The 26,502-nt window shown below is 43.9% G+C and overlaps 1 protein-coding gene across 1 annotated transcript in view; it reads right to left on the bottom strand.

The window, feature by feature from the left end:
- The window catches only part of Gldn (gliomedin), a 62,444-nt gene that overhangs the window by 12,031 nt on the left and 23,911 nt on the right, over positions 1–26,502 (bottom strand). Inside the window, exons 2-6 of the mRNA XM_008829758.3 lie at positions 23,169–23,220; positions 19,258–19,275; positions 18,294–18,401; positions 3,040–3,186; positions 1,308–1,436 (exon numbers count right to left, since the gene is read on the bottom strand). Of these exons, the coding sequence (XP_008827980.1) occupies positions 1,308–1,436; positions 3,040–3,186; positions 18,294–18,401; positions 19,258–19,275; positions 23,169–23,220 (454 nt within the window). The remainder of the gene's footprint in view (positions 1–1,307; positions 1,437–3,039; positions 3,187–18,293; positions 18,402–19,257; positions 19,276–23,168; positions 23,221–26,502) is intronic.

Below are 26,502 nucleotides of genomic sequence, written 5' to 3'. Positions count from 1 at the left end.
CACTGTTGGGGCTGGAGAGATGGCTCAATAGTTAAGAGCACTAGCCAGCTGCTCTTGCAGAGGACCTGGGTTCAGTTCCCAACTCCCACATGACAGCTAACAGTCATCTGTAACTCCAGTTCCAGGGTATCTGATACCCTCTTCTGACCTCCATGGGCATTTCAGGACACAGGTGTTTTTATATGCATGCAATGCAATACACTCATACACATAAAATAAAAATAATAAAAATATTTTTTAAAAATTAGAATTTTGTGCATGCTCAGGCCAGACCCCCTTCTCCATGTAGAAGTCCTTGCTTCATTAATTGAAGCAAGTGAACAGAAGGCTTCCACTAACAGAAGAGGTGATGCTGGCCCCCAGCAGAGGAACAAGGTTTCTGCTTAAGCTAATTGTTGGGCAGACTCACTAGGCTCCTCCCACAGGGGGTGGAAGGATGGCAGCACATCAGAAAGCACAGGTGTGTCCACTCTGACATCTGGGTTCATTCCCTTAAAACATATTCTAAAAAGGACAGTATTACAAACACTGATGACTATTTCAGAAAGTCAGGAAAGAACCCTAGACAGGATCCTCCTCCATGTCTGCTGCTGAAATGACAGTTCCAATTGCCCCTCATAGTATAAGACAGGTAAGCCAAGGCATTCTGGGTGTTCTCTCAACTTTTAAATCCATTGTAGAAATATTTTCCACTATAATAGTCCTTAATTTCTAATGAGCTTTCAAGTTGAGCTGGGCTTATGCTTATAATCTTAGCACTTAAGAGGCTAAAGCCCATAGCATCTTGGAAGTCTGTTTCCCATTTGTAAGTTAGAGACAAGGATGCCAACATCCTAAGATAGTCGTGGGATTCATAACTAGCTCTTAGTACTATGCCTGGCAATATCATTAGCACTTAAAACTTGGTGATCAAGGGCTACAAGATGCAGTTTAGTGGTAGAGTACATGCTCAGCACGTACCAGACTGTGAGTCAGACTCCCCCGACACACACAGTGGTGGTGATGGTAGTGTCATAGCGACTCTCTCTAGGGAGATAACCTATTTGACTGTCCCATTATCTTCCAGGTCTTCCCTGTCCCAGAAATTTGTTGCTACAAATAGTTAACAGCTTGACCCTCAAGATGCTGCCTCAAGGGACCTAGTGACACTGTGCATTCATAAGTTGTAACAATCATTAAAAAACATACCGGGGGGAGGGAGGATATACCCAGGAAAAGGAACAGTCTCATTCAAAAATTGGTCACAAAGCCTGGGAAGGGGGATTGCTAATGCAAGGAGTGGGTTCCTTGGGGCAGGACTTGGTGACCTGGGCACTGGCCGTTGAACATGTTTGGCTGCCGAGGGCCTTTGGATCTTCTGCTTCCAGGGGGCCCTGGAGGGCCTGGAGGGCCTGGGGGACCTGGGGGTCCAGGGAGGCCTTGGTCACCTTTGGCACCTGGAGAGAAAGAAAAGGAGAAACTGATAAAGTGCTTTCCACAGAGGGTTTCCCATGAGGGGAAGGACAAGTGAACAGCTCCAAAGTCCTGCTAAGCTCACCACTTCCCATAGGCGACTTGTGTTTATTCTCTCTCTCTGTTGAGTTGAGCAGCTACCATGTAGGTATCTGTGCCAAGAGTTTTAGAAATCACCCCCTCACATTTTCCAAGTCTCTCTGTGAGGCTCACCACAGGAGACTTCTGACCTTGTTTGCCAAGTCACAAGTGAATGGAGCTGGAGCTCAGCTCCAGTGTCTCTTTGTAGAGTCTGGCTTCTGTTATTACAGTGTCAGTAGATCCCAATTCTGACTGCTATGGTGAAGTCCCTGATTCATAAATGGTATTTGCATGTATTTAATGGATACTTAATGAGTATATTAATAGGATCATTGTGGTTTTAATTGTAGATGGTCTCTAGAATAATACAGTATTTCAATTCTCCTACATCTTCCTCCCCTGTGGAAATCAGCTGTCACCTACTCTTTCTGCCATGTGACTGTGTGGCTGCTGCTCTTCAATCTTTCCCTGACCTTCCCCACAAAATACCAAACACCAACTTTTACCTTAGACTGGAAAATAAGCCACCAAATTTTATTCCAAATTGTTTATCAAGGGCCTTGGATCAGGGCCCTAGGGATGGCTTGACTTGATAGCTGTCCTGTGAGACTTTTTAACAACTTTTTATGTGAGTCTCCTGACAGCAATCCTATGAGATTTTAACAACCTTTTTTTAATTTTTATTTTTTGGTGTTTTTGAGACAGGGTCTCCCTGTAGCCCCAGCTTTCCTGGAATTCGCTATGTAGACCAGGCTGGCCTTGAACTCACAGAGATCCGCTTGCCTCTGCCTCCCAAGTGCTGGGACTACAGGCGTGCACCATCACGCCTGGCTAAGATCTTAACAAACTTTTATGTGGATCTCCTGATAGCTGTCTTATGAAACCTTATCAGCCTATATGTGCACCTCCTGAAAGCTGCCCAATGAGGAATCTTAGGTGGTTTCTTTCTTATCTTGTTCTGGATTGTGCTGGACTTCAGCAGATATTTGGAAAAAGGAAGTTGCCCTCATTTCATTCAATCCAACCATGATTTTTTATTTTGTTTGTATGTTTGTTTGTTTGTTTTTTGGAGGTCTCACTATGTAGTCAAACTTGCAGCAATTTCCTAACTCAGTTTCCCAATGACTGGGGTTACTGTATTCAGTCATCCAACCATGGCTTTTATATCTCAGTTAAATCACTTCTGCTAGACAACAGACCTGAACATGTCTACATGGAAAAATGTGCACAGCTTTGAAAGGACAGAATGCCAAACTGAGCATGGTGGTACACATCTGTAATCCTAGCATTTGAGAGATGGAGGCAGGAAGTTCAAGGCCAGCCTGGGAAATGGGCCTTTGTCTCAGCAAAGCATCAAACATAAACCCCCCAATCAAACAAAAAAGAAAGGATAGAGCTCCAGAACTTTCTGCAGAGCAGAGGGCCAGTGTGGAGCGAAGCCAGAGCAGCCCTTGGACTGGACCAGGCAGGTCTTTGTGCCCATGTGTGAGGAGTGCTTCCACCTACCTGTCAGCAGCACGTCGTTGGACACTTCTCCTTTGTCTCCCTTTTCACCCTTCTGCCCTGGTGGGCCCTCATTTCCAGGTGAACCCAGTTCACCAGGGTCCCCTTTTTCTCCCTTTTCCCCTGGATTTCCTGTGGCTCCGGGTAACCCTGGGGGGGGGGAATGATAATTTATGTCCTATGCAAGAAATTCTTTATTCTTTTTAATTTTTTTAGATTTATTTATTTATTTATTTTTATTATTTATTTAAGCTACCTGATGACTTTATATCTATGTGCAGGTGCCAAGGATCTCAGAAAGTAACTGACTGTGACTAGTAATAATCAGATATATAGAGATTTATTTTTATTTATATGTGTATGAGTGTTTCGCCTGCATGTACGTAAGTGCACCTGTGTTGTGCAGTGCCCAGAGAGGACAGAAGAGGGCATTGGACCAGCTGAAACTGGAGGTTATGAACAATTGTTAGCCACCTTGTGGGTGCTGGGATTCAAACCTGGGTCATCTGTAAGAATAGCCAGTGCTCTTAATCGTCCTGCTGCCATGCCGTCCCTGCTATGATGGGCTGCACACAACTGGAAGCCAAAAACCCCTGCCCCCACTTTTTTGGCCTTAGGTTGATTTTGTCAGATATTTCATTGCAGTAACAAGAAAAGTCACTAATACAGAAAACTGATATGGAGAGGGGGGTAAATTTGTGATGTTTAATATTGATTGTAAGCACTTCCCAGACTCTTGAATCACCTAGGGGACAAACTTCTGGGCATGACCATGAGGGAGTTTCTAGATTGGGTTAACAGAGGTAGGTGGACTCACCCTAAATGTGAGTCGCAATATTCCATGAACTGGGGTCCCAGGCTTCATATAAAGGAAAAAGCAAGCTGAGTACCAGCATGCATTGCTCTGCTTCCTGACTGTGGACACAATGTGACCAGCCACCTCTTGCTCCTGCTGTCATGCCCTTCTGTACCATGATGGATTCTACTTGTAAGCTGTGAGCTGAAATGAATTCTTCTTCTTTAAGTTATTTTTGTCAGGTATTTTGTCACAGCAATGAGAAATGTAATAAATATAAGGCTGACCCAGGTTACTGTAGGGAGGTTGTTCCCACAGCTGGGGAAAGAAGAACCAAATTCTAAGTCAAGGAGCCAAAAGTCAGTTGAGAAGATGGCTAGAATTTTCAAGACAGCACATCAGAGGATAAGGCTGGGTAGTATGAATATTAAAGGCAAATTATGATGAAAGTAACATTGAAAGAGCTTTTCAAGACAATGTCTGAAGAGCACTGGAGGATGGAACTTAGGCACGATTGCAGCTGCTGCCTTGAAATGGACCTTTGTTCACCTCTACCCTTCAATTCAAAGGCAGTAACATCACACTCGGAGGTTTCAGGGAAGCCTGGACTACACAGGGAGATCCTGTCTCAAAATAAAATCAGACAAGACGAAACAAGCGATCACAGGACTCTTGCTTCATGGGCATTACCATTCTGCCTATGCGTTCTTTATGTCTATTAGCTCCTGCTCTTAAGGCTCAGCAGTTTGCACAAGTGCCCACCCTTTGTCTTCCTTAAACACTGGTTCATAGCTGGCTGAATCTGTATTTCCCAATCTGCAATCCCTAAGATACCAAGTAAAGTCCTTGGACTTTTACAGTTTCTGAGTTTAGATTGACTGACAGTGGAAAGAGCTCTGGAGATCTGGCCAGGCTTCCCTTGAGTCTTTGAATGATGATCCATATAGGGTGGAACATCACAGATGGTTCACTGCATAATTCTCAGAGACACCATATCTGTATTAAAGACCCTGAAGACTGTTTCAACCTTGCCTGAGTAGAACCTCGTGATTATAGAGAGATGGGATGTTTCATATCAAGAATCAAATCTTGGGCTATCTTAGGCCCGTTAAAACACAGCCTTTTATTGTTTAGATCTGACCTAATAGTTTCATGTCTGTTAAGTGAATGTCTTGGAATGTATTGTTAATCTCTGTCCTCCACTGAATGCCATAGGATAACATCTAAAACCTATAGAAAAGGTTCTCCTCTTGGTTATTGCCTGTCTATCTGAGGCCTTCGCTAGTGTATTTGTTGAAGGCATTGATTCAGTTCTTAGATTATTTTCTTAGGTATTGGTCATAAAAGTGTTCAGAACATCTGTCACTTCAGAACACACGATTTAAGGGTAATTTGAATCTGCATTCCTGGATTATGGTCACTCATTTTTTAAATAAACATTTAAAAATTTTACTTTAAAGCAGAATTCTTGTTTGATATTAACTGGAATCTCAGGTGGAGGCCTTGGAAAAAGCTTGGCCTAGCAGTGTTAGATAAAGGTAGCCATGGACCCACAGTTAAACCCTTAAAAACAAACCAACAATAAGAAAATAAAAGCTTGGAGAGATAAGAATGACTTGCAAGCAGTTTAACTGCCTGACATGATAGACTCTGTAATTTGGATCATTTGGTCAATTTAATTGAGTATATTAATAATTTAAGCAAGAAAAAAGCATATCTCAGTGGATGCAAAAACAGGCATTTGATAAAATTCAACATCCATTCTTAGTGAAAACTCTCATCAAACTAGGATTAAAAAGGAATTTCCTTAATCTGGCCAAGAGAATCTGGAGAAACTGACAGTTGGCTTCTTTGCCAGTGAAAGACTAAAGCTTTCTCCCTAATATCAGGATCAAGACAAGGGTATGTCCTCTCATAAATTTTATTTAACATTCTACTGAAGGTAGAAAGCTGTGCAATAATCCAGGGAAAAGAAAGAAGGCACACTGATTAGAAGGTATATATTAAAAGAAGAAAACCTCAAGAAATCTATTAAAAGGGCTATTAGAAGTCACAAGTATGCAGGATTCTAGGGTTCTGAGAGGAACAGTGGTTGCTTAACATTGCACAAAGACATTTCTAGATAGGGATCATACCTAAGCCTCTTTATTTCAAGAAATAATTGCTCATTTTGATAAGCTAAAGATACTTCTTAACTGTGATTCAACTCAAAGTGAGATTGCAGGCACCAGGGAAGAGCTAGAGGCATGTCTTAGTACAAGCAAAACTATTTCTCTTGGCAAGCCTTTAATCCCAGCACTCTGGAGGCAGAGGCAGGTGGATCTCTGAGTTCAAGCCCAACTTGGTCTACATATCAAGTTCCAGGCCAACCAGGGCTACAAACAAAACAAAACAATAAAACTAAACCTCTCAACGTCTATAACCAAGACGACTTGGATCTTTTGTCTTTTGTAATTGTCTGCCAGTTCCTGGGCCCCTTATTTAGGCCCAGTTTCAAAACTAACTTCCCAGTTATCTCTACCCTTAGTCCCCATTAATTTGACCAATCCCCAATTCCTAGCTGTAGTCTGGAACTGCAAATGTCTTTCCTCCAGATCTTTCCTTCCCTTCCCCCCTCCCTCCCTCCCTCCCTTCCTCCCTCCTTTTTTTTTTTTTTTTTGATAAGATCTCATTATATAGCCCAGGTTGGCCTCAAACTCACAGCAATCCTCCTGCCTCCATCTCTTGAATGCTGAGATTACAGGCATGCGCAATCACGCTGGTTTATATGGTTCTGCAGATTAAACCCAGGGCTTTGTGCAAGCTGCAGAAGTACTCTTCCAACTGAGTCACATTTCCAGCCTGTCTTCTAGTTTTAAAACCATATCTGGACCATCCTATCTCCTGCCTGCCATGTTGCAACTAAACATAGATGTTCCAAGGAAATAATCCTGGACTGGAAGGCACCTGAGAGGTCATTTAGATCAACTTCCCACCCGATTCCTGAGTCTTTCTGACAGATAGCTATTTGGCTTTTCTCAAGTCCTTTTGGTGACAGGGAGGTTTTCACTTCCCAGTACATTATGGTGGCTGGGGCTGTAAGGCTAGTGGTAGAATACTTGCGAGCATGATCGTGGCCATGGGTTCAATCCCAAGTATTTTAAAAAAGCAGTCAACAAAATAATATTTGCCAGATTTCAGCCAATCATAACGCTGGTCCCTTCTATCACTACACCACAAGGCATCCCTTTGTCAATATTTTTAAAATATTTTATTTATTGGGGCTGGAGAGATGGCTCAGTGGTTAAGTACACTGCTCTTGCAGAAGACCTGGGTTCGAATCCCAGCACCCACATGGCAGATAACTGTCTGTAACTCCAGGGGATCCAACAGCCTCTTCTGTCCTCTGCAGGTATTACATAATATGGGTGCACTTACCTACATGCAGGCAATACAAGCATACACATAAAATAAAAATAAGTAAAATTTTATTTATTAATTTTATTTTCTGTATATGAATGAATTGTCTGTGTGTGTGTATTGTGCAATGCCTGAGGAGGTCAGAAGAGGGTGTCAGATCCCCTGGAATTGGGATTACAGACAGTTGTCAGCTACCATGTGGGTATTGGGAATGGAATCCAGGTCCTCTGCAAGAGCAGCCAGCCCTCTTAACCGCTGAGCCATCTCTCCAGTCTCTTCCTTTGTCAGTGTTTTAAATAAGCAGTTTGGCATATTATCTGAAGGAGACAAAAGACTGGATGGTTGCTATAGAAGTGCTACCGATACCTTCTAAAGGTTTCGCACGACCCAGATTTAGCTGTTCTTGGGGAAATGGTATCTGCTGGTTACACCAAGCTTTTCCAGACATTTAGTCTAACACAAAAGCTTTCTATATCATCATCTCATTTCCTCTCCTTTCTTTTGTTCCTACTTCTTATGCCTTTTATTTCCTTTTTCAAGAAGGCCATATGAGCAATAGGAAAATGTTCATTTTGTAATTTAGCCCTGACATGGGTAGTATTTAAGCTGTCAGAGTCCTTGCTTGAGGGCATGTTTTGCCTCCTCGCTGGGGTATGCACTGCCATTTTTCAGCTTTTCTTAAAAGAGGGAGGGCGTGTTGTCTATATGCAGCACCTTTATCTTCTGTGTGTATGTATGTACATGCGTGTGTGTGTAACTGTTTATATGTGCACATGCATGTGAAGGCTGGATGTTCACATCAGGTGTCTTCTATCACTCTTCACCTTATTTTTTTTTAATTGTTTATTTTGTATGGGAGGGTACCTGTGGGAGTAGTCAGTTCTCTCCTCCGATGTGGGTTCTGGGACTCAAACTCAGGTTGTTAGACTTGTGCAACAAACATCTTCACCACTGAGCCATGTCACTGGCCCAAACTTATTTCTTGAGATAGGGTCTGCTTACTACCTCTGGGATTACAGGAGTATACTATTATGTCTATTTTTTTATATGGGTGCTGGGGATCCAAACTCAGGTCCTCAAACTTGTGTGGCAAGCACTTCACCAACTGAGCCATTTCTCTAGACCACTTTGCTCTCTTTCTTAACCATCACATCTGACAAAGCATCACCTGGTCTTTGTTGGTAAATCACCTTGGCACCACCCAATCACCATTTACCATGTGTGAAGCATCTTCTGCCCTGACTCAGGGCAGGTCAGGGCTGCCAGCCCTGCACAGTGACACTGTAACACTGCATGACCTGCATCCTGACATTGTTGTCCCATGACTCCCCACTGGCTTTGAGTCAGCACAGTCTGCCAGAGAAGAAAGGCCAGATTATCCCTGTGTAACTCCTGAGGGAGAAATGGCTCTCTTCTGTGTTCTTCTGGGGTCACCCACTTGAAACAGACAGTTCTGACAGCCTGACAGTTTAAAGCTGTTTAATAGCTCCAGGCTGGGGTCAGTTCCATTATTTTCACATCAGGGGGTGAGGGAGGACAATTTATTTTTGGCAGTCCCATCTGTTGCAAAGGAAAGGGGGCCAGAGGGTGTCATAAAACCCACTCTTAAGACATGAATTGTGTGGAGGGCGATATTTATTTATTTTAATGGCGATTTGATTTTTAGAGAAGACACACAGCATTAACCCTAACTTGACAAAATGAGAGACAGATGGGAAGAAAGAGAACACTTGGTTTTGAGGCATTAGAATATCAATCTTCACAGAAGATGCTGAGGGCACAACATTCAAGCCTCTTTCAGTCCCGTCTCTCCAAATCTAAGTCTCTGTTTCCAAACTCTCGTAGGGCATTTCCATTCAGCTTCTTTTCGGGCAGTACATTACATTAAGTGAAATAAATCAGGTGTAAAAAGTCAATGCTACATGTTCTTGCTTATATATGGAGGCAAAGTTAACCCCAAAGGAGTGGAGAGTGGAACAATATTTGCCAAAACCTGGGAAGGCTATGGGGCACTGGGAGGATCGTTAATTTGTATGGCTGCAAATGGACAGTAGGAATAGCTCTGTCCTAGAGCAGCAAACTAGGGTAACAGTAGTTGAAGAATGGATGAATGCTTCAAAGCAGCTAATAGAGATGACTTGGGATACCCAACACAAATTATTTTGTCTTTTTGAGGCAGTCTCATGTAACTCTATTGGCCTCAAATTCACTATGTGGCTGAAGTTAGGTTTGAAGCCCCTATCCTCCTACCTCTTGGAAGTTATTTATATGTGTTTGAATGTGTCTGAATTAACATATATGCCACTTGTCTTTTTAAATATTTTATTTTATGTGTACGAGTGTATTGCCTGCATGTGTCTCAGTGCACCTGTATCATGCAATATCCATGGGGGTCAGAAGAGGGCATTGGAGCCCCTGGAACTAGAGTTTTGGACCGTTGTTAAGCTGCCTTGTGGGTACTGGGAATCGAACCTAGTTCCTGTAAGAGCAGTCAGTGCTCTTAACCACTGAGCCATCTTTCTATCCTCGCCACTTGTTTTGATTTGATCATTATATATTGTTTAAATGTATTGAAGTGCCACACTATACCCCATACTATATATATTACAATGTTACTTGAAAACATATTAATAGTATATATAGTTTAAATATAGGTGTTATGTTAAAGGGTGCTATATATGACATAAAATATAGTTTTAAAAAGTTGGAAAAGAGAGAGAGAGAGAGAGAGAGAGAGAGAGTTTTCTTTTTTGTACTAAAACCAAGTTTCTTCTTCACTTTTGGAATTTAAAAAAAAATGCATCTAGCCTGCTGGGAATGTGGCTAGGTTGGTAGAGTGCTTGCTTCGCATGCTCAATGACCTAAGTTCAATCTCTAGAACTACATTAAACCTATGTGGTAGTGTATCAAGGTAATTCCAGTACCTGGGATGGATAGGGGATCAGAAGTTCAAGGTCAACCTCAGCTACACAGTGTTCCAGGCAGCCTGAGCCAGAAAAAAAAGATACTAGCTAACACTAATACAGAATTTATGGTGTCAGACCCTAATACTTCATGTATATTAACTTACCTTCCTAAAAACATTATGAGGCTAACAGGATTATTATCTCCACTTTATAAACAGGTTAACTGGCATACAGTGATCACATAACCTGTTCAAAGGTGCACAGCAGGTCAGTGAAGAGCCAGGGTCCACACTGAGCCCCTGGACTCTGGGTCTGGCTTCTGTTCTCAGTGTTTCTAAAGTTGGAAACTGAGAGGTTTTATTTTTTCTGGAACGAATACTTAGGCTAAAGTCTTAAGCTCTGCTTCATTGGGTCAGTCTTCTCTATAATTGCTATGGTTTGGACATGAAGTGTCCCCCGCAAAGGCTCATGTGTTGATGGCTTGGTCCACAAGCATGGAGAAGTGGCTGGACCATGAAGGCTCTGCCACCTTCGGTGGCTTAGAGTCATCCTGGGATGAATCCTATGGCATTATTGGAGTGCTGGCAGGCAGGGCTTGGCTGGGGGAAATGGTGCCTGGGCTCATGTCTCTGAAGAGTGTCTCGCCTCTCACCCTTTTCTGTGTTGCTTTCTGCTTGCTGGCTGCCATGAGGTAAGGAGCATTCCTTTACCATGACCTTCTGCTGTGATGCTCTGCCTCACCACAGGTCCAGAAGCACAGAGCCAGCTGCCTTGGACTCCAAGCCACCTTGGACTGAAATTTCTAAAACTGAGCAAAAATAAGCCTTTCTTCCTTTTACATTGCTTATACCATTTATTTTGTCACAGTGTCAAAACTCAACTGACATGAGTTCAAACTGGCTCCTAGTCATCCCTAGCTCTACTTTGAAGGTCATTAACTCCTAGGTCCATTCCTGTCTAGTATGGGTCCCCACCTGTACCCAAGGGTGGCCTCATAACCTTCAAACCCAGGCCTTCTATTTTCTCCCTACAATTCCCTCCCTGGGACCTGCCCTTTTCTTATTTCTAAGATTCTAATAATCTCTCTCTCTCTCTCTCTCTCTCTCAATATTGTCTGTCATGAGGTACAAAAATTGTCTTCCAATCAGAATTAATAGCTATTGACTATATGTTGTATATAAGATAGATGATAGATAGATAGATAGACAGACAGACAGACAGGTAGATGCAATGCTGTATTCTTCTCAGTTATGCATGCACACATTCATTCTTTATCTAGGACCCACCTAGCAGCTGTGAGGAATAGTAAATTTATGACACAGGCCCACCCTTCATAGACAAACACTATAGAGGAATATCTAAAACTGAAATTATGGTAGAATTGTAGCACCATCTTCTGTCTTCAGATTAGGAGGTCAGGGCCCCAAGGATAGCGACGTGCCCAAAGGAGGCAGGTCTCCCAGAACTCCTTCCACTGTCCGCCATCTCAAAAGCAAGGCAGAGAGGCACACAATGAGACTGTGATGTGCAGGACATCATTGACGGAGCTGCATGTCTACAGGTCTGTTTGGAAGGCTGCCAGTTATCCAGTGCTCCCAGTAGGCCTCAGAGTTGGAGGGCGTTTAAAGTCCTATAATCTCCCATGGTTTGATGCACTTGTTTTTAGGACCCAGGCTTCTTTCTTGATTGCTGCCATTGCCATCCTATGGCACTTACAATAACTCTGAGTTTATCTGGGGCCCAAGCTCTTTGTGCAAGGAAGATGAGTGTCACTGTGGACAAGAGCAGGGGAGTCAGAGACCTGTGTTCAAGACATACTTGTTTCACTATGAAGCTTCTCTTTTTGAGATAGGGTCTCACTGTGTAGCCTAAGTTGGCTTTGAACATGAGTTCCTCCTTCCTCAGCCTCCTGAGTGCTGGCATACAGGTGTGTGCCATGGTGCTCAGTTTTACTAGCTTCTAGATATTAGACAAGTTATTCCAGACATGTGAAGGAGTACATAAGTTAGATGTGTGTGTCTCTCTCATGGACATCACATTCAGACCACTGGTCCAGCAGAAATACATACCATGATGTAATGTCTGGGAGGGATAGTGTTTTAAGAGAGAGCAGGGGCAGTGACTGGGTGGGCTAGGCAGGGCCAGTACATAGAGGCCAGGAATGATCTTACAGAAAAGGTAGCATGTGAGTTCAGAAGTCGCATCATGGAAAGGTGAGTCAGAAAGGTGGGGGGCATTTGGGCATTTGGGGTCACTGCAGTCCAAAAGCCCTGGGTAAGGGTAGATTCCAAGAGTTTAAGAAACAGAAAAAATGGGGCTAGAGAGATGATTTAGTGTTTAAGAGCACTGGCTGCTCTTAAAGAGGACTAAGGTTTGGTTCCTAGCACCCACACAATGGCTAATAATCAGCAGTAGCTCCAGTTCATGGGATTTGATGCTCTCTTCTGGCTTCTGTGGGCATTACATACATAGGTGTACTTACATATACGGAGGCAAAACACTCATACACATAAAATTTTTTTAAAAAATCAAAAAAGGTTTTAAAAAGAAATAGAAAAATAAGATTTCTTCACCTTGAAAGAACACGGCTAACAGAACATGCCCTGGGCAGGGGTGCTGTGAGGAGCTAAGCTGGGACTACCTGGAACTACATGGCAGCTGTGTTTTATTGTTGAGATTTCTGGGAGAGTCACATTCCACCTTGGCCAGCCGCTACCTCTGAGGAACATGGTTCTCTTTTCAGCGCTTGTTCCCCGCTGCTGGAATGTACTTACTCTTCCCTTCCCCCATCCCACTAGGCAAACAGTGAAAGACCTTTCCGCTCTCAGTTTAAATGAAGGCCCTTCTTTCCCCATGGTTACATTAGGCAGATCATACCTCTGCTTAAGATTCTGTAGAGCTTTCCTGGGAACTGACCAGGAGACACATACTACTCATCTGAAGGGTCTGGAAAGCCTGGCTCTAGCTTCTGGCTTCCCTTCACTGCTTCCTCTGGGCCTCTCTCCCTTCTCCTTCAGGTCTCACTGAAGATAACTCTCTGGACCCTCTGGCTTTATTATTGATTCTCACAGGGCCCTGTCTGCTTCAAGCATGTATCTCCTTGGCTGGAGATACGGCTCAGTTGGTAAAGTACTTGCCTAGCATGAATGAAACCTGAGGTTTGCACCGTGTAAAACTGGGTGTGGGGTATACACCTGTAATTCTAGCACCTAGGAGGCAGACGCAGGAGGATCAGAAGTTCAAGGTCATCCTCTCCTAGGTTACATAGAGAGCTTGGGGCCATCTTGGGCTTCCCGAGACCCTATCTCAAAACAAGTAAACCCAAACATAATTTCCTCCTATGATTGTGTTGTATATGACTGTTGAATGTCAGCCTGCCCCCAAACATAGAAGGTTCTAGATCTGGAGCTGCTTACTTATTTCCTCACTAGCCTGTTCCATAAATATTTGTTGGTAAATGTTCCCCTTCCTCTTGAGGGCTCCTTTGCCAGCTGGTCCCCTTCTAGTGGTCATTAGCTGTTGCTGTCTCTCAGGGCTCTACCCTAGACTCCCTCCTATTGTGCTCTGTCCCCAAGCCATCATACCCATGCAGGCCCACAATTTCAGTGTCCAGGATGACACTGTGTATATGCTTTGAACCCCGAGGTCCCCTCTGACTGAACACCTGCATTTCCAAGGACCCTGGCATCCTCCCTGAATACCTCAAGGCAAATTCCATGTTGTACCCACAGTTTCTTCTGTAAAGCTGAGTTAGGAATGGGCTACCTATCCCAGGAGACACAGTCTATCAAGGTCCAGCCAGGCAGGACAGCCTGTGAGCCTCCCTTATCTATCATTCTCTCTATATACCCTAGCAGTACTCCCAAGGCTATCCTTAAACATTATTTCATGCCATCGGTCTTTCTTCACTCTACTTGCCATCCCTGCCTCATCTCCAGCTCACTCCTGAGCTGATTCCAAGGTGTTCTCCAGGCAGTAGCCAACATGGTATTTAGAAGACAAGTCTGATCCTTGAGACCCCTTAGTGGTTTCTTATCACTTTAAGGATGGAGCTGGGCTCCCCTGTGGTCCTTCAGGCCCTCCCTGAGATATTCCTTGGGCCCTGGAAAGAGGAAAGAGACTCAGTCTGCCGCAGGGTGACCTGGACAACACAGACCTTACCCTGGAATCTGAGCTGACTCGGAACTTAGCAACCTTACAACAATCTCTTTGTACAGGATCTGGCTCTTCAGAAAACTTTTGTCTTTATAGATCTAGAACAGTCCTGGCCCGGAACTAGGATCCCTACTGGAACCTCAGTGACTCACTCACATTCTGTCCTCAAGGCTTGTGCAGGTTTCTCGGTATAAGGGTACTGACCCCTGACAGCAGTCATTCTCCACTGGAGATTGTTAAATTCTGAGCCAGCTCAGATTCTAGAGCAAGGGCTGTGTTGTCCAGGTCACCCTGCGGCAGACTCTGGGACTTTCCACTTTCACCATTCCAGAGCCTATCTCAGCTGCAGTTCCTGTGTGATTGCCCAGAAACAGGAACGGGCTCCAGCTCCTCAAACAGAATCCAGCACCTTGGTCCTCTGAGGCTGTCCCTGTTCTGACTTCCTCTCTTCCCTCCTAGTTTGTAGGCCTTTCTGCTCACTCCTATGTCAGGACACTGCCCTGTCTTCTGCAGAGCCTTCCCACCTTCTGAGAGCAAAGCAGAGTTCCTGAAACTTCCAGGGCTGATCTGATACTGATTTCAACCTAACTGTGCTGGCCTTTCAGCCTCTTTGTCCTCAAACTCCCAAGGCATACTGGCCTAGGCCTTCTTCTTGGAACTCTCTCCCCAGTATGAGCTGAAGTTGTCTGAACAAACTGCATCTGTATTAAAGATCTTGTGAAGCATTTCATGTTAGTTGACTAGAACATCACAAATGTAGAGGGAGGAAAAAGTTATAGATTGGGAATCAAATTAGCAGGGTGTGGTGGCACATACCTATAATCTCAGGTGGAGGAAGGAAGATTTAGAGTTTGGGTGACACTGTGAGATGCTGGCTCAAAAAACAAATGAACAAATACATGCATTAATAATAAAAAGAACTAAAATGATCTTGGGCAATCTTCAGTCCTTTCAAGTAGCCATTTATTGTTTCTGACCTAATATTCACTTCATTTTTGATAAAACTCTTGGAATATATTGATAATTTTAACCTAGCCTCCATGAAAAAGCTAAGAACATGATAAAGGCTACGACTAAATCCCATTAACTTCCCAGACCTTACCGTAGCCCACCTATGTGATAACCCCACCTATGTACTTGATTCATGATTTCTTTTCTGAATAGAAAGAGTCATATAACCTTTCCTGTGGTGAACATGTCATTCAGGGTAACATAATCTGTATTCTAGGGCCACGATGGTACATATTTGGCTCAGAATAAACTATGCTCCTATTTCCTTAAAGCAAAGCTGGCATTTTGCAACAACACTCCCTCTCTCACTTCCCCAGACATTTATTTGCTCAGAGGCCTCTTCTCAGCCCTGCTCTTTTCTTTTTAGCAGTGTCACCATGCAACACTGTAACAGGGCATATATTCTACTTAGTATCTGTTTTTTTTCAGTGTTCAAGATCAAAACCAGGGCCTTGCATAAACACAGAAGGCAAGCACTCCATCAACTGAGCTACACCTCCAGCCTTTTGCTTTTTTAGACAAGGTCTTACTATGTAGCCCAGGCTGACTCTGAATTCCCTGTTACCCAGTCTGTACTTGAACTGCTGATTTCCCTGTCTCTGACTCCCTGAGTGCTGGACTGAGGTATGTTCCACCATATATACCTGGCTATTTATTACACTGCTTTCCCTCTCTCCCAGCTACAATGCTAGCTTCATGAAGGTGTTGAGACTTTGAGAAAGATCCTCCTCAACGTGACTTTTTTTTTTTTTTTAATGCTGAGCAACTTGATTTAAGGGAAATTAAAGGCTTTCAACCCAAGCTCAAACTCAGAATCAAGGTCCTCCACCCATCCACACTCAAGGAAAGGATCTCTGGAATTCCTGTTATCTGCAGGAAAACTAGATTGCATTAGAGAGGACAAAGGTGCCTTCCATCCCCGCCTGGAAGCCCATTATCTATCTCAGCAAAGAAGGCTGAGAACCATAACCACTTTCCTTATAAGATAAGAGCTGTCCCTTGGGCCCATTCAAACTCCAAAAAGAATCTTTATGCAAGCTAATTTCTGTCTCAGGCCCATTCCATGGTAATGTCTGACAATCCTTCAAATACCACTGCATTCTCCACCTTTCTGTATCCTATAGGAAGAGGGGTATACGTGCCTCTGAATTCATCAGGGCTAGCAGGTGAATGTGCTGCACATGAGGAATGTTTGATACTTCTCCTATTTAGTGTTTTCGTTAGAGTGTTTCAGTGAACCTTTTTCATTTCTGAACCCCCTGGACCTCCAACAGTACCTGCTCCATAAGCCTGTGTTCCAGAAATGAGTGAACTTTTCTGCCTTTCCTGGGTTTCGGCTGCATGCAGACATGACGGCTAAGCACATGTCCTCAAGGCCAGGGCTCTGTCCCAAATATTTTGGAAAATGGTCCTTTTCTACCTGCCCATAACCTCGTAGCATGCTCCTACCCCAAGCCTGCCCCCATCATAGTCATTCTGGGGTCTTGATCACACTTTTTGGTGTCTTCCCAGGCTAAACCAGGTGTCTGTGCATTCTTGTGGTCATTGTTACTCTATGCCACTGAGCACTGAGGTTATTATTACTATGCTCTGTAATTCCAGTTGTAATTGGCAGCCTGCTGAGGCCTCAGTTGACTTGGATGATGTGTGACCATTTTCATCTGCAGGGCTGCCTTGGGAAAGCATGAGCAGGTGGGTTTGTCAAGGGGCAGAAGTACTCAGCAGTGTTCTCCCTCTCAACTGGCTCACTAAGTAGCTTATGGAATAATAGCAGAGGTGCTAGAAGGGGAAACTGTACTGTTTGAAAGAATTTTCTAGTACCTCTCCTAGCCCAGGGCCTGTCCAGGGTAGTGGAGCTAAGAGACTCCACATAGAAAGTCCAGTCGAGTCTCTGATTAAAAACAACCTATCCTTGGGCTGGAGAGATGGCTCAGCGGTTAAGAACACTGACTGTTCTTGCAGAAGACCTGAGTTCGAATCCCAGTTCCCACATGGCAGCTAACAACTGTCCATAACTCCAGTTGCAGGGGATCCGAAAGCCTCTTCTGTCCTCTGCAGGCATTGCATGACACAGGTGTACTTACCTACATGCACACATACACATAAAATAAAAATAATTAAAATATTAAAAAAAAAAAAACCTATCTCTGCCCTTCAGTCATGGTCTTTCCTTGGTGACTATGAGTCAGCAGTCTTTCACCCCACTTCCTTGAGTCCCTACCATGCAATGTGCCAACTTTCTTCATCTCCCTAAAACATCTTCACAGTTTCCCCATGATTGGTACTGAGACCTTTGGGACCCAGGCCTCCTGCTAGCCCTGTCCCCCCCACTCCCTGAGCATAGCAGACATCTTGGTGCCCCCAGGCTTTTGCTAAGAGGTTGTGTTATATCATGTGCCACTCCTCCCCACCTCCACACACTAAGAGTAAGAGAAAGTACCTCAGAGATATTGGAGCATTTTTGTAAGCCTCCTTAAGAGGGGGCCCTCCCTAGGAGCTGAGTGCCAGCCTTGGGGAAGCCTGAATGCTGTTTTTCTGCTCAGACAGTGGGAACTATTTTTCTAGTCAGGGAAATTCTCCATAAGGGCCAACATCAGTCCCTTGATAGTCAACTGAACACAAGGACCAGCTGAGAAGGAGGCAACAGGAGGCCAGTCAGGAGCTAAGCCTTGAATCAGCATAGGTGCCGGTACCCGAGCAGTCACAAAGTCTAATCGTTGCCTTCCTGCCTGCATCAGAGAAAGCAGAAAGAGGAGCCAGTGCCTGGGGACTGTACTCTCTGCTCTGATATAAACATTCGGACCAAAAAGAATGTGTGTGGCATCTTAACACAACGGCATCTAGGTGGGCAATGCCTGATGCAAAAGATAAAGCATTCTGCCCCCTCTGCACACAGTGCTTGCCCACCCTGACCACACAGTTCATGCCACCCTGAGCACAGACACAGAGACAAGAAACGAGGGAATTAGTTGGCAGAGCTGTCCAAATACCCATTTTTCCTCTCTTTCCATTTGCTCCTTTGTCGCCTTTTGGACCCTGGGGACCATGCTGTCCATCTGATCCATTGTGTCCTGGTAAACCACCAACGCCTGGGGGTCCTGTGTCAAAGCACAGAAACAAGAACAGTTAAAAAAAATGTGATTTCCTCAGAGACCCACAAATAGTCAATGAGGAGAGAATAAGAGACTACAGAGCGCTCAGTCCTAAATGGGACACCCATATAACACCCTCTCCTCCCAGGGCTCCGGGATCATTGTGGATGGGAGGGCAGAAAGATTATAAGAGCCAGAGGTGAAAGATGAATACAAGAAAACTGTGTTGTCTGGACACTACAGGGTCGTTGCACATATGAACCCATAGCACTTATGACAGCGTGCACAAGACCTGTGCAAACACAAGCCAGACAGAGGCCCAGCATGGATGGGAAGGAGGGCAGGGAGCCCCATTGGCATGATGGATGACAGGAGAGGGATAATTAGTTTCCCTTACTGGACACCTGGTAAGTTGACCAGACTCCAGGGGATAGACCCACACCCAAGAGCACTCAGGAAACACAGATTAGATTCAATAGGCCTTAAAATAAAAGATGAATAATAGAGAACACGAAGTTGAGGAAGGAGAGGGAAGAGGGGGGTCTGAGTATGATCAAAATAATACACTGTCTGAAGTTCTTGGATCAAAAATATTTTTAAAGTGTGATTTCTTCTAGTCAGTGAGATAGCTGGCATCCACACCCTTCCCGTTCTCTCCTGCCTTTTTTCACCTTTCTTCTGGAACCAGGACAGGTGGAGGGACTGGTGAGGACAGTCTCAACTGACAGCCACAGAGAAGGGTGTGGATGTAGCCAGGACACCGTCTCACTCCTCCCCTCTACCATCTCTAGCCCTCAGATCCTGGGGCTCCAGCCATACATAGCCTCCCCTTGAATTAGGAAAGTCCTAAATAGGTACTTACCTGGTGGGCCTGGTGGTCCTATAAGAGAAAAAGAAATTTAGATGATAAACCACAAGTAGAAAAAAGAAAAAAACAGCACCGCAGACCCCCTCCCTGCTTAAAATGCCTCAGTCACTTGTTGAAAATCAATCCCACATCTCTCACTCTCAGCTTGTTATGTTTGTCCCAGAAAGCCTGCAAAATGGACCATTTGCTAAGCAAACCACTTTTGTTTATATTTCAACAGACCTAGAATAATTTCTGAGCTGGTTTCCCTATAGATTTGTACACTAAACACAGGGGAGAGGTCAAACTAATTCACTTCAGGCCAGTGGCAATGCAGATGGCCCTGTGCAGCCTCAGCCGAGGGCAAGTGTAGCACATGGAGGTGCTATCACTTCAGGGTGGAATGCTGGCTGTCACCAGAGCAGTCCCACGTGCTGTCTTTCAGACAGTGTGTCTCCTCTGGGCCACTGAGTAATAACACAAGAATGTGCTGGAAATCTGTATTTTGTTGCATGAAATAGCCTGAGAAAATCTGAGCGCTCGGGTCAGGTAGCAAATACCTTCTTTGGTGTGAAATGATCCAAGGACCTAAGCAATTTGAATGAATCATTTAAATAGAACTGAACAAATGGTTTTGCTTTCAGAATTAGGCATGTCTTATTGTGACCTAGGCTATTTGAGCACTCTGGCAAACCAATGAGGCTGGAACGTGAGCGGCTGAGTTTTTGCGGCTGAGGTTTTAGATTTCCCAATCTAAGCCTGTGACCATTCAAACAGCAAGCATTTCTAAATACATTTTATGTACACCAAATTCTAGCAAGAAATTTCAAACCTTATGTTTTCTATGTTCACAGTCTATGTGGGAAAGGTGGATTGGGAAGTAAAGCACATCCAAGCTTAAGAGCGCCCCAAGAGGCCTCCGCTGGCACTCTCTTCTTGGGGACCTTGGTGCCTGTGATGAGATGAGGGAAGCATGAGATGGCAGCAGCCTGGTGCTCCGGATCACCAGAGGGAGCAGAACTTCCTGGTAGGGTCGCCCAAACACCACTGGATTTTGTGAAGAGAGAAATAAACTTTTGGTGTGTTAAGTCAATGAAGTTTTACTGCCTGTTACCAAAACATGACCTGATCTTCACTGACAGATATACGCCTCTACCTTTCTAATGATTTGGGACGCCCCACATTGTGTTTTTTCTCTAGCAGTCGGGTCCTACTAGCAGCCAGCAGAAGAATCTTAACTGAGGCAAGAAATACAGGTGTCACAGTTCTGGGAAATAGTAAAAAAGAAGTATAGCCTCAAGAGTGGGCACTGGCCAAGGGTCCTGGAATGCCTGACCACCTGGCTCCTCCACTCCGGTCATTTCAAATCAAGGGGAAGAAAATTGCCCTCATGCATCTGTAACTTTCCCCTAGAAGCCTCCCTGTTTACCCATGAATGGTGCCTGACCCAAGGCACCTGTAAGCACAGCAATAATCACAGGGAAAGTACCTGCACATTTCCCAAAGTCCAATTTAGAAGAATTAAGCCATCACACTCAGCAGAAACACCTCAGAAGGTGAGGCCCGAGTCTGCTGTTTTAGAGAGCTAGAGAGAGACGTAGCTCCACAGACCAGACCTGGAAACCAGGCCCGGAGGTCTGCAACCCTGACTCTCTCTCCTATTCCCCAGCAAGAATTCCCTGGGGTACGGCTTTCCTGCCTGCTGACCCACTCCCCAGCTCCCATGTACACATTTTAAAAAATGTCTCTAGTATAAAGTTAGGCCTTGCTCTGGGGCCCAAACCCAATTTGACACTGGATGACCTTTTTGCTTAGCATCTTTGTTGGTCTCTGGACCAAGACTCTGCTCATTCCTGAAGTTGTCTAAATTCAGTCCTGGGTCCTGTTGTTCACCCTTCTGCCCCACCCCCAATCTACACAGCAGTGGTCTATCCCAAAGCACCCACTTGCTTTGTAACTTATACTTTTCACACCTAAGTTTTAATTGAAGAGCTTTCTGTGTAAAGGAGACCCAATTTCAAGCTAGCATGAAAGAAGAAAGTGTTGGCTTTTGAAAAGTGTGTTCTGAGGTGAGAAAGAATCACCTACTCAACCCATTTCCACCATGGATGCAATCCCCGCTCTCCGTCACTCTCCCTTAAGTGGTCTCAATAGCTCCATCCTGTGCATTCACTGTGAGCCTGACTTCCAGGTCTGTCACTATAAAAATCAGAAAGAGGCTTTTTCTGTGCCTCTCAACAAGGCTTTTGTGCCTGTCACTCCATCCATTTGAGCATTTCTTTAGCACTCATTACTGTCACATGCGGGAGCTCTGAAGAGGGACTTCCACAGATGGAAGGAAGGCGCTTAAGCCATAAGAGTTTCAGGACAAAGGACTAGGCTGTTCTGAAGATAGTTAATTTTCTATGAGGACTGAATGTGACTTGAGTAATTCAATTAGCATTTCCCAAGAAGCCACAGGATTACAGTTTTTCTCTCTGAGGCCAAAATAAGGGGAAAGAGCCTTAGGATCGAGGTTCCTGGGGAAGCTTACCACCTTTATTTACTCACTCATATGAGCTACAAGTGTATTCTTTTGACAAACTCCCAAGTAATAAAAGTAACTAGGGAGAATGCTGCAGAAAATGGCCAGGTTCCTGACAGTCAGGTACAGACTTTGTAGGGCCCCTCTACCCTGTGAAATACTGAGTTGTCTCCCCAGAACCTGGGAACAGAAGCCCGTGAGTCCCAAGAGAAGCTTCAGCTGGTTTCAAGGTCTTGTGGCTAAAGTCCAAGGAATGTGTGTCTACTCCACAGAATATTGCTTAATGTAAATGTAAGTTCCCTGTCTCTTCAGAATGCTATTCTTCTCTGGAGGGGCAAGGAATACAGCATCTAGAGTCAGGCTCTATCAGACTGACCAGAGTGTCGCTTGGTTTATGGAGCTGCGAAGATGATTGCTGTGAATCTGCCATTATCTTCTGAAAGCCCTCACCTTCACAAGGCTTGCCCTTGAGTCGAGAAGCAGGCTTCTATCAGGCTCACATAGAGAAAACCATCTCAAAGCCATATCTTTGCTGGGTATGGTGGCATACACCTGTAACCCCCAGCACTCAGGAGGCCATGGAAGGAGGACTGCCACAAGTTTGAGGCTAATCTGATCTACACAGCAAGATCCTATCTTGAAAACAAACAAAACCAATCAACCAAACACACCAACCATACATATATATACACATATATGTATATATATCTTTCCATCAGATTTTCATTGACTCAAGATTTGCATGTAGAATGCAGCCCAGAAGAAATGCTTCATTCAGCAGTAAAGTGCCTGCCTTGCAAGCCCGATGACCTGCATTTGATCCTTGGAACACACATCAAGGTGGAAGGACAGAACTGACTACACAAAGCTGTCCTTTGACTTCCACATGTAACTCCTGGCATGTATGTGCCCTATCCCTACACCATACGCAGACACAATAATAATCAATAAATAATTGAAAGTAATACTTCTTGACTACTTAGCAGTTTGCTTCCAGAGCTTCCCGTTCACACTACATATATGACATAGGCAAATAATCACATCTGATAAGAGATGTACTTGTCATATAAAGGAACTGTGCCACTTTAGTAAGTTCTCTCCCCTTATTTTTTTTCCCTTTAAAACTAATGGGAATGAGGAAAATATCTTTGGCTTTAGTTCAGGGTGACACACATTGCTAATTACCCAAGCCCAAGTTCCATGGTTATATTTCTATGACAATACCAGAAAATAATATTTTTCATAATTCCATTATAGTTGGTTTTATTCCCATTAAAAACATCTGGTAAAAGTAAGGAAACACATTTTTTATAACAAAGTACTCATAGGTGCATTCTGCCACTGGACCTTTGGCTAGTGCAAGTGTTACATGTAGCTCTCTGGTTGATAGTGGCAAACCTACCTGTCAGGCAGATGCCTTTGGTGCTGTTGCACAGGTCCACCATCACTCGGATCTGTGAAGAGAGAAGGTGGTTAACTGCAAACAGAAGACAGTGGGCCCTGAACTTTTATTCAGACAAGTAGAAATCAGCTACAGAAATCCCATCGACAACTTCAGGAGACTGTACAAGTCTTAGGAAAACACTGAAAACCGAAGAGCTGGGTGTGGTGGTACAGGGCTGTAATTCCAGCTATTCCCAAGGCTGAGGCAAGAGAGGTGGCAACTTCAAGGTCTTTCTTGGGCTTCAGAGTGAGTTCAAGGCCAGTTTGGTCAACTTTTGGACATCTTATCTCAAAAGATCCAATAGCTGGGGATGTAGTTGAGTGGTACAGTGTTTGCTTAGCATGCACAAGGCCCTGTGGTCAGTCCTTAGTATGACAACAAACCGCAAAGAAACCCTTAAACAATCTTAATTGTAATTGATATGAGTACCTATCAACAGAATCCCCTTGATTTCCCTTAGCCTCTGAAAAGACAGAGGGACACATTGGGGAATGACCAAATCCAGTTTTTACCACTGTAGTGAGCTGATGTCCAGCATCTGAAAGGCTCAATGTGTGAGCCTGAAAAAAGAGCTTGGTGGTCAAGAGTGAGTACTCACTAACCAGGTGGGCAAACACCTTTCAACATGCTAGTAAGACAATCTAAGCACCTGCCTTGAGGGTTGAGCCAGCAACCAACCATCCCTGGCATGTGAAAAGCACCCCTAGCTGTCAGTGATCCTCAGGCCGGTGGACCACTGACTCACTGGATAGCCGCCAGTGAACTGGATCTCTGGTTCCCTATGAACTGCTCTCCTCCCATCCTCTGCCCTGTTCCCCAGAACCAAGTCTAATCATATCAAACCCACAGGTTGAAAGGTGAATGTTAAAATACAGAGCACAGGGTAGCATCATAACACACTTTGTCTAGGTAAAGCAGTGGCTTCATTTGCTTCTCCACTTATGATTTTAAGATTCTCTTTTTCTTTGTTTTTCTATGATCAATATGTCTGGACACGGAACTTGAAAAAAAGAAAAAAGAAAGAAAAAATAAAAAATAAAAATAAAAACCCCTCAAGTGATAGGGAGATGGAGGACCAGGTAGAAGGAACATACTAAGCTCAATATGTCATTTAACATTTTCACTGATTACTCTTTCATTTAAACTACTTTTGTTATTTTTATTCTTATTTATATGTATGTATGCATGCCTGTGTGAGTTTATGTACAACATGTACTGGTGGCAGAGGAGGCCGGAGGGACTAAAGTTGCAGGCAGTTGTGAGCTGTTTGGTATGGGTGCTGGGAACCCAACATGGGTCCTCTGCAAGAGCATTAAGTGCTCTTAACCCCTGATCCATCTCTCCAGCCCCTAAACTACTTTCTAAAAAATATAATGTTTTGGGTTGGAGAGATGACTCAGCAGTTAAGAGCACTTTCTGTTCTTGCAGATGACCTGAGTTTAGGTTGCAGCACCCACACCCAACACAACTGCCTGTAATTACAATTTCAGGGGATCTGACACCCTCTTCTGGCCTCTGAGGCCACCTGCACTCATGTAGCATTCCTTCACACTTACACATACACATAATTAAAAATTAAAAAGATAAATTTTTTAAAAATATTGTGTTTTGCTAGGTGTGGTGGTGCACATCTTTAATTTTAGCACTTGGGAGGCAGAGGCAGGTGATCTCAGATCAAAGCCAGCCTAGTCTACATGAGTTTCTGGCCAGCTGGGGATACAAGGAGACCCTGTCTGAGGAAAAAAATAGGGATTAGGTTTTTTTTGTTTTTGAGACAGGGTCTCCTTGTAGCCTCAGCTGTCCTGGAACTCACTATGTAGACCAGGATGGCCTGGAACTCACTATGTAGACCAGGCTGGCCTGGAACTCACATAGATCTGCCTGCCTCTGCCTCCCAAGTGCTGGGATTAAAGGTGTGTGCCACCATGCCCAGCTAGGGATTAGTTTTTAAAATTTTTATTTATTATTTTTATTTTATGTGTATGAATGTATTGTCTGCATGTAAGTCCAGTCATGTCATGAAATGCCTGCAGAGACAGAAGAGGGCATCGGATCCCTTGGAACTGGAGTTGCAGGTGGTTGTTAGGTGCCAGTAGGTCCTGGGAACCAAACTTGGGTCCTCTGCAAAAGGGGCCAGTGCTCTTAACCATTGAGCCATCTCTCCAGCTTGAGGGGATGTGATTTAGATTCTTGTCTAGGGCTGTTTTGTTTGCTAGGAGATCCAAAGGGAAACTCATCCTGTACTTTTTGTGCTAACAATATTTATTGACTGCTATAGAAACTTTTAATGCATCTAATATATACCACAAACATACATAAATATAGTATAAATGAATGATACAAGAAGCACAAGTTGTGGGTCCTCTTTATCTGAGATTCTGCACCACAGACAAACCAAATTGCAGGTTGAAAGGAATCACGTTTGTACTAAACATGACCAGACTTTTTTCTTGTCATTATTCTCTATACTGCATAAACAATACTGTACCACAGCTATGTGCATGGCATTTATACTGTATTAGATATTATACACAATCTAAAGGTGATTTAAAGTATACAAGGAGATATGTACAGGTTACATTCAAATACTATACTATTTTATATAAGGGATGTGAGGTAACATACTACTTGAGCTTAAGACCTGGACACTTACCCATGCCCCATAAACATCTCAGGTACCTCCTCTGCCCAACAACTCTCTGAACTGAAGGATATTGGGCAGTGTTAGTGTCCACCTGTGCCATCATGTACTCAAGGACACACAGTTTGCTCGTAGATGCGCGAGGCTCAGCTCCAGGATTCCTGATTCTAGGCCCACTGTACTCTATGTTATGGCTTTGATAATTATGTTAACATAACCAGACAGAAAAAAAAAGTGGATTCACTGCATTTTAGCTATTTTCATAAATGAATGTAATCAGCTGCATCATGACAAAATTTATTGTCTTTAAAAAATATATAATTGCCCTTTGAGAGGACCAGAAAAGACTTCACAATGCTTCATTTGTTGCCTGGGGGATCACAGCAGACGCTCTAGTTTGAAACAACTGAGCATCAATAGGGAAAATGAGCCTTTCTCTCCGATACTTGTCACTGGTCTGGGACTGGCACAACTAGAACTATGGGGAGAGAGTTTGTATTTCCCAACCTGTTGGCTTTATTTATCCGCTAAATGTCAATTTAGGTATTTTACAGGAAATTAATTCCAATCTTCTCTTAGGAATATTCCCTTAACAAACTCAGGCACCGTAACGCTATATTGAAATAGGCTGTATGAAAATGTGTGGGCAGG

Source organism: Nannospalax galili, unplaced genomic scaffold (genome assembly GCF_000622305.1).
Source record: "Nannospalax galili isolate Female #2095 unplaced genomic scaffold, S.galili_v1.0 scaffold213, whole genome shotgun sequence".
Taxonomy (NCBI): Eukaryota; Metazoa; Chordata; class Mammalia; order Rodentia; family Spalacidae; genus Nannospalax; species Nannospalax galili.
Note: the sequence above shows the minus strand (reverse complement) of the source record. Positions and strands in the feature narration are given on the sequence as shown.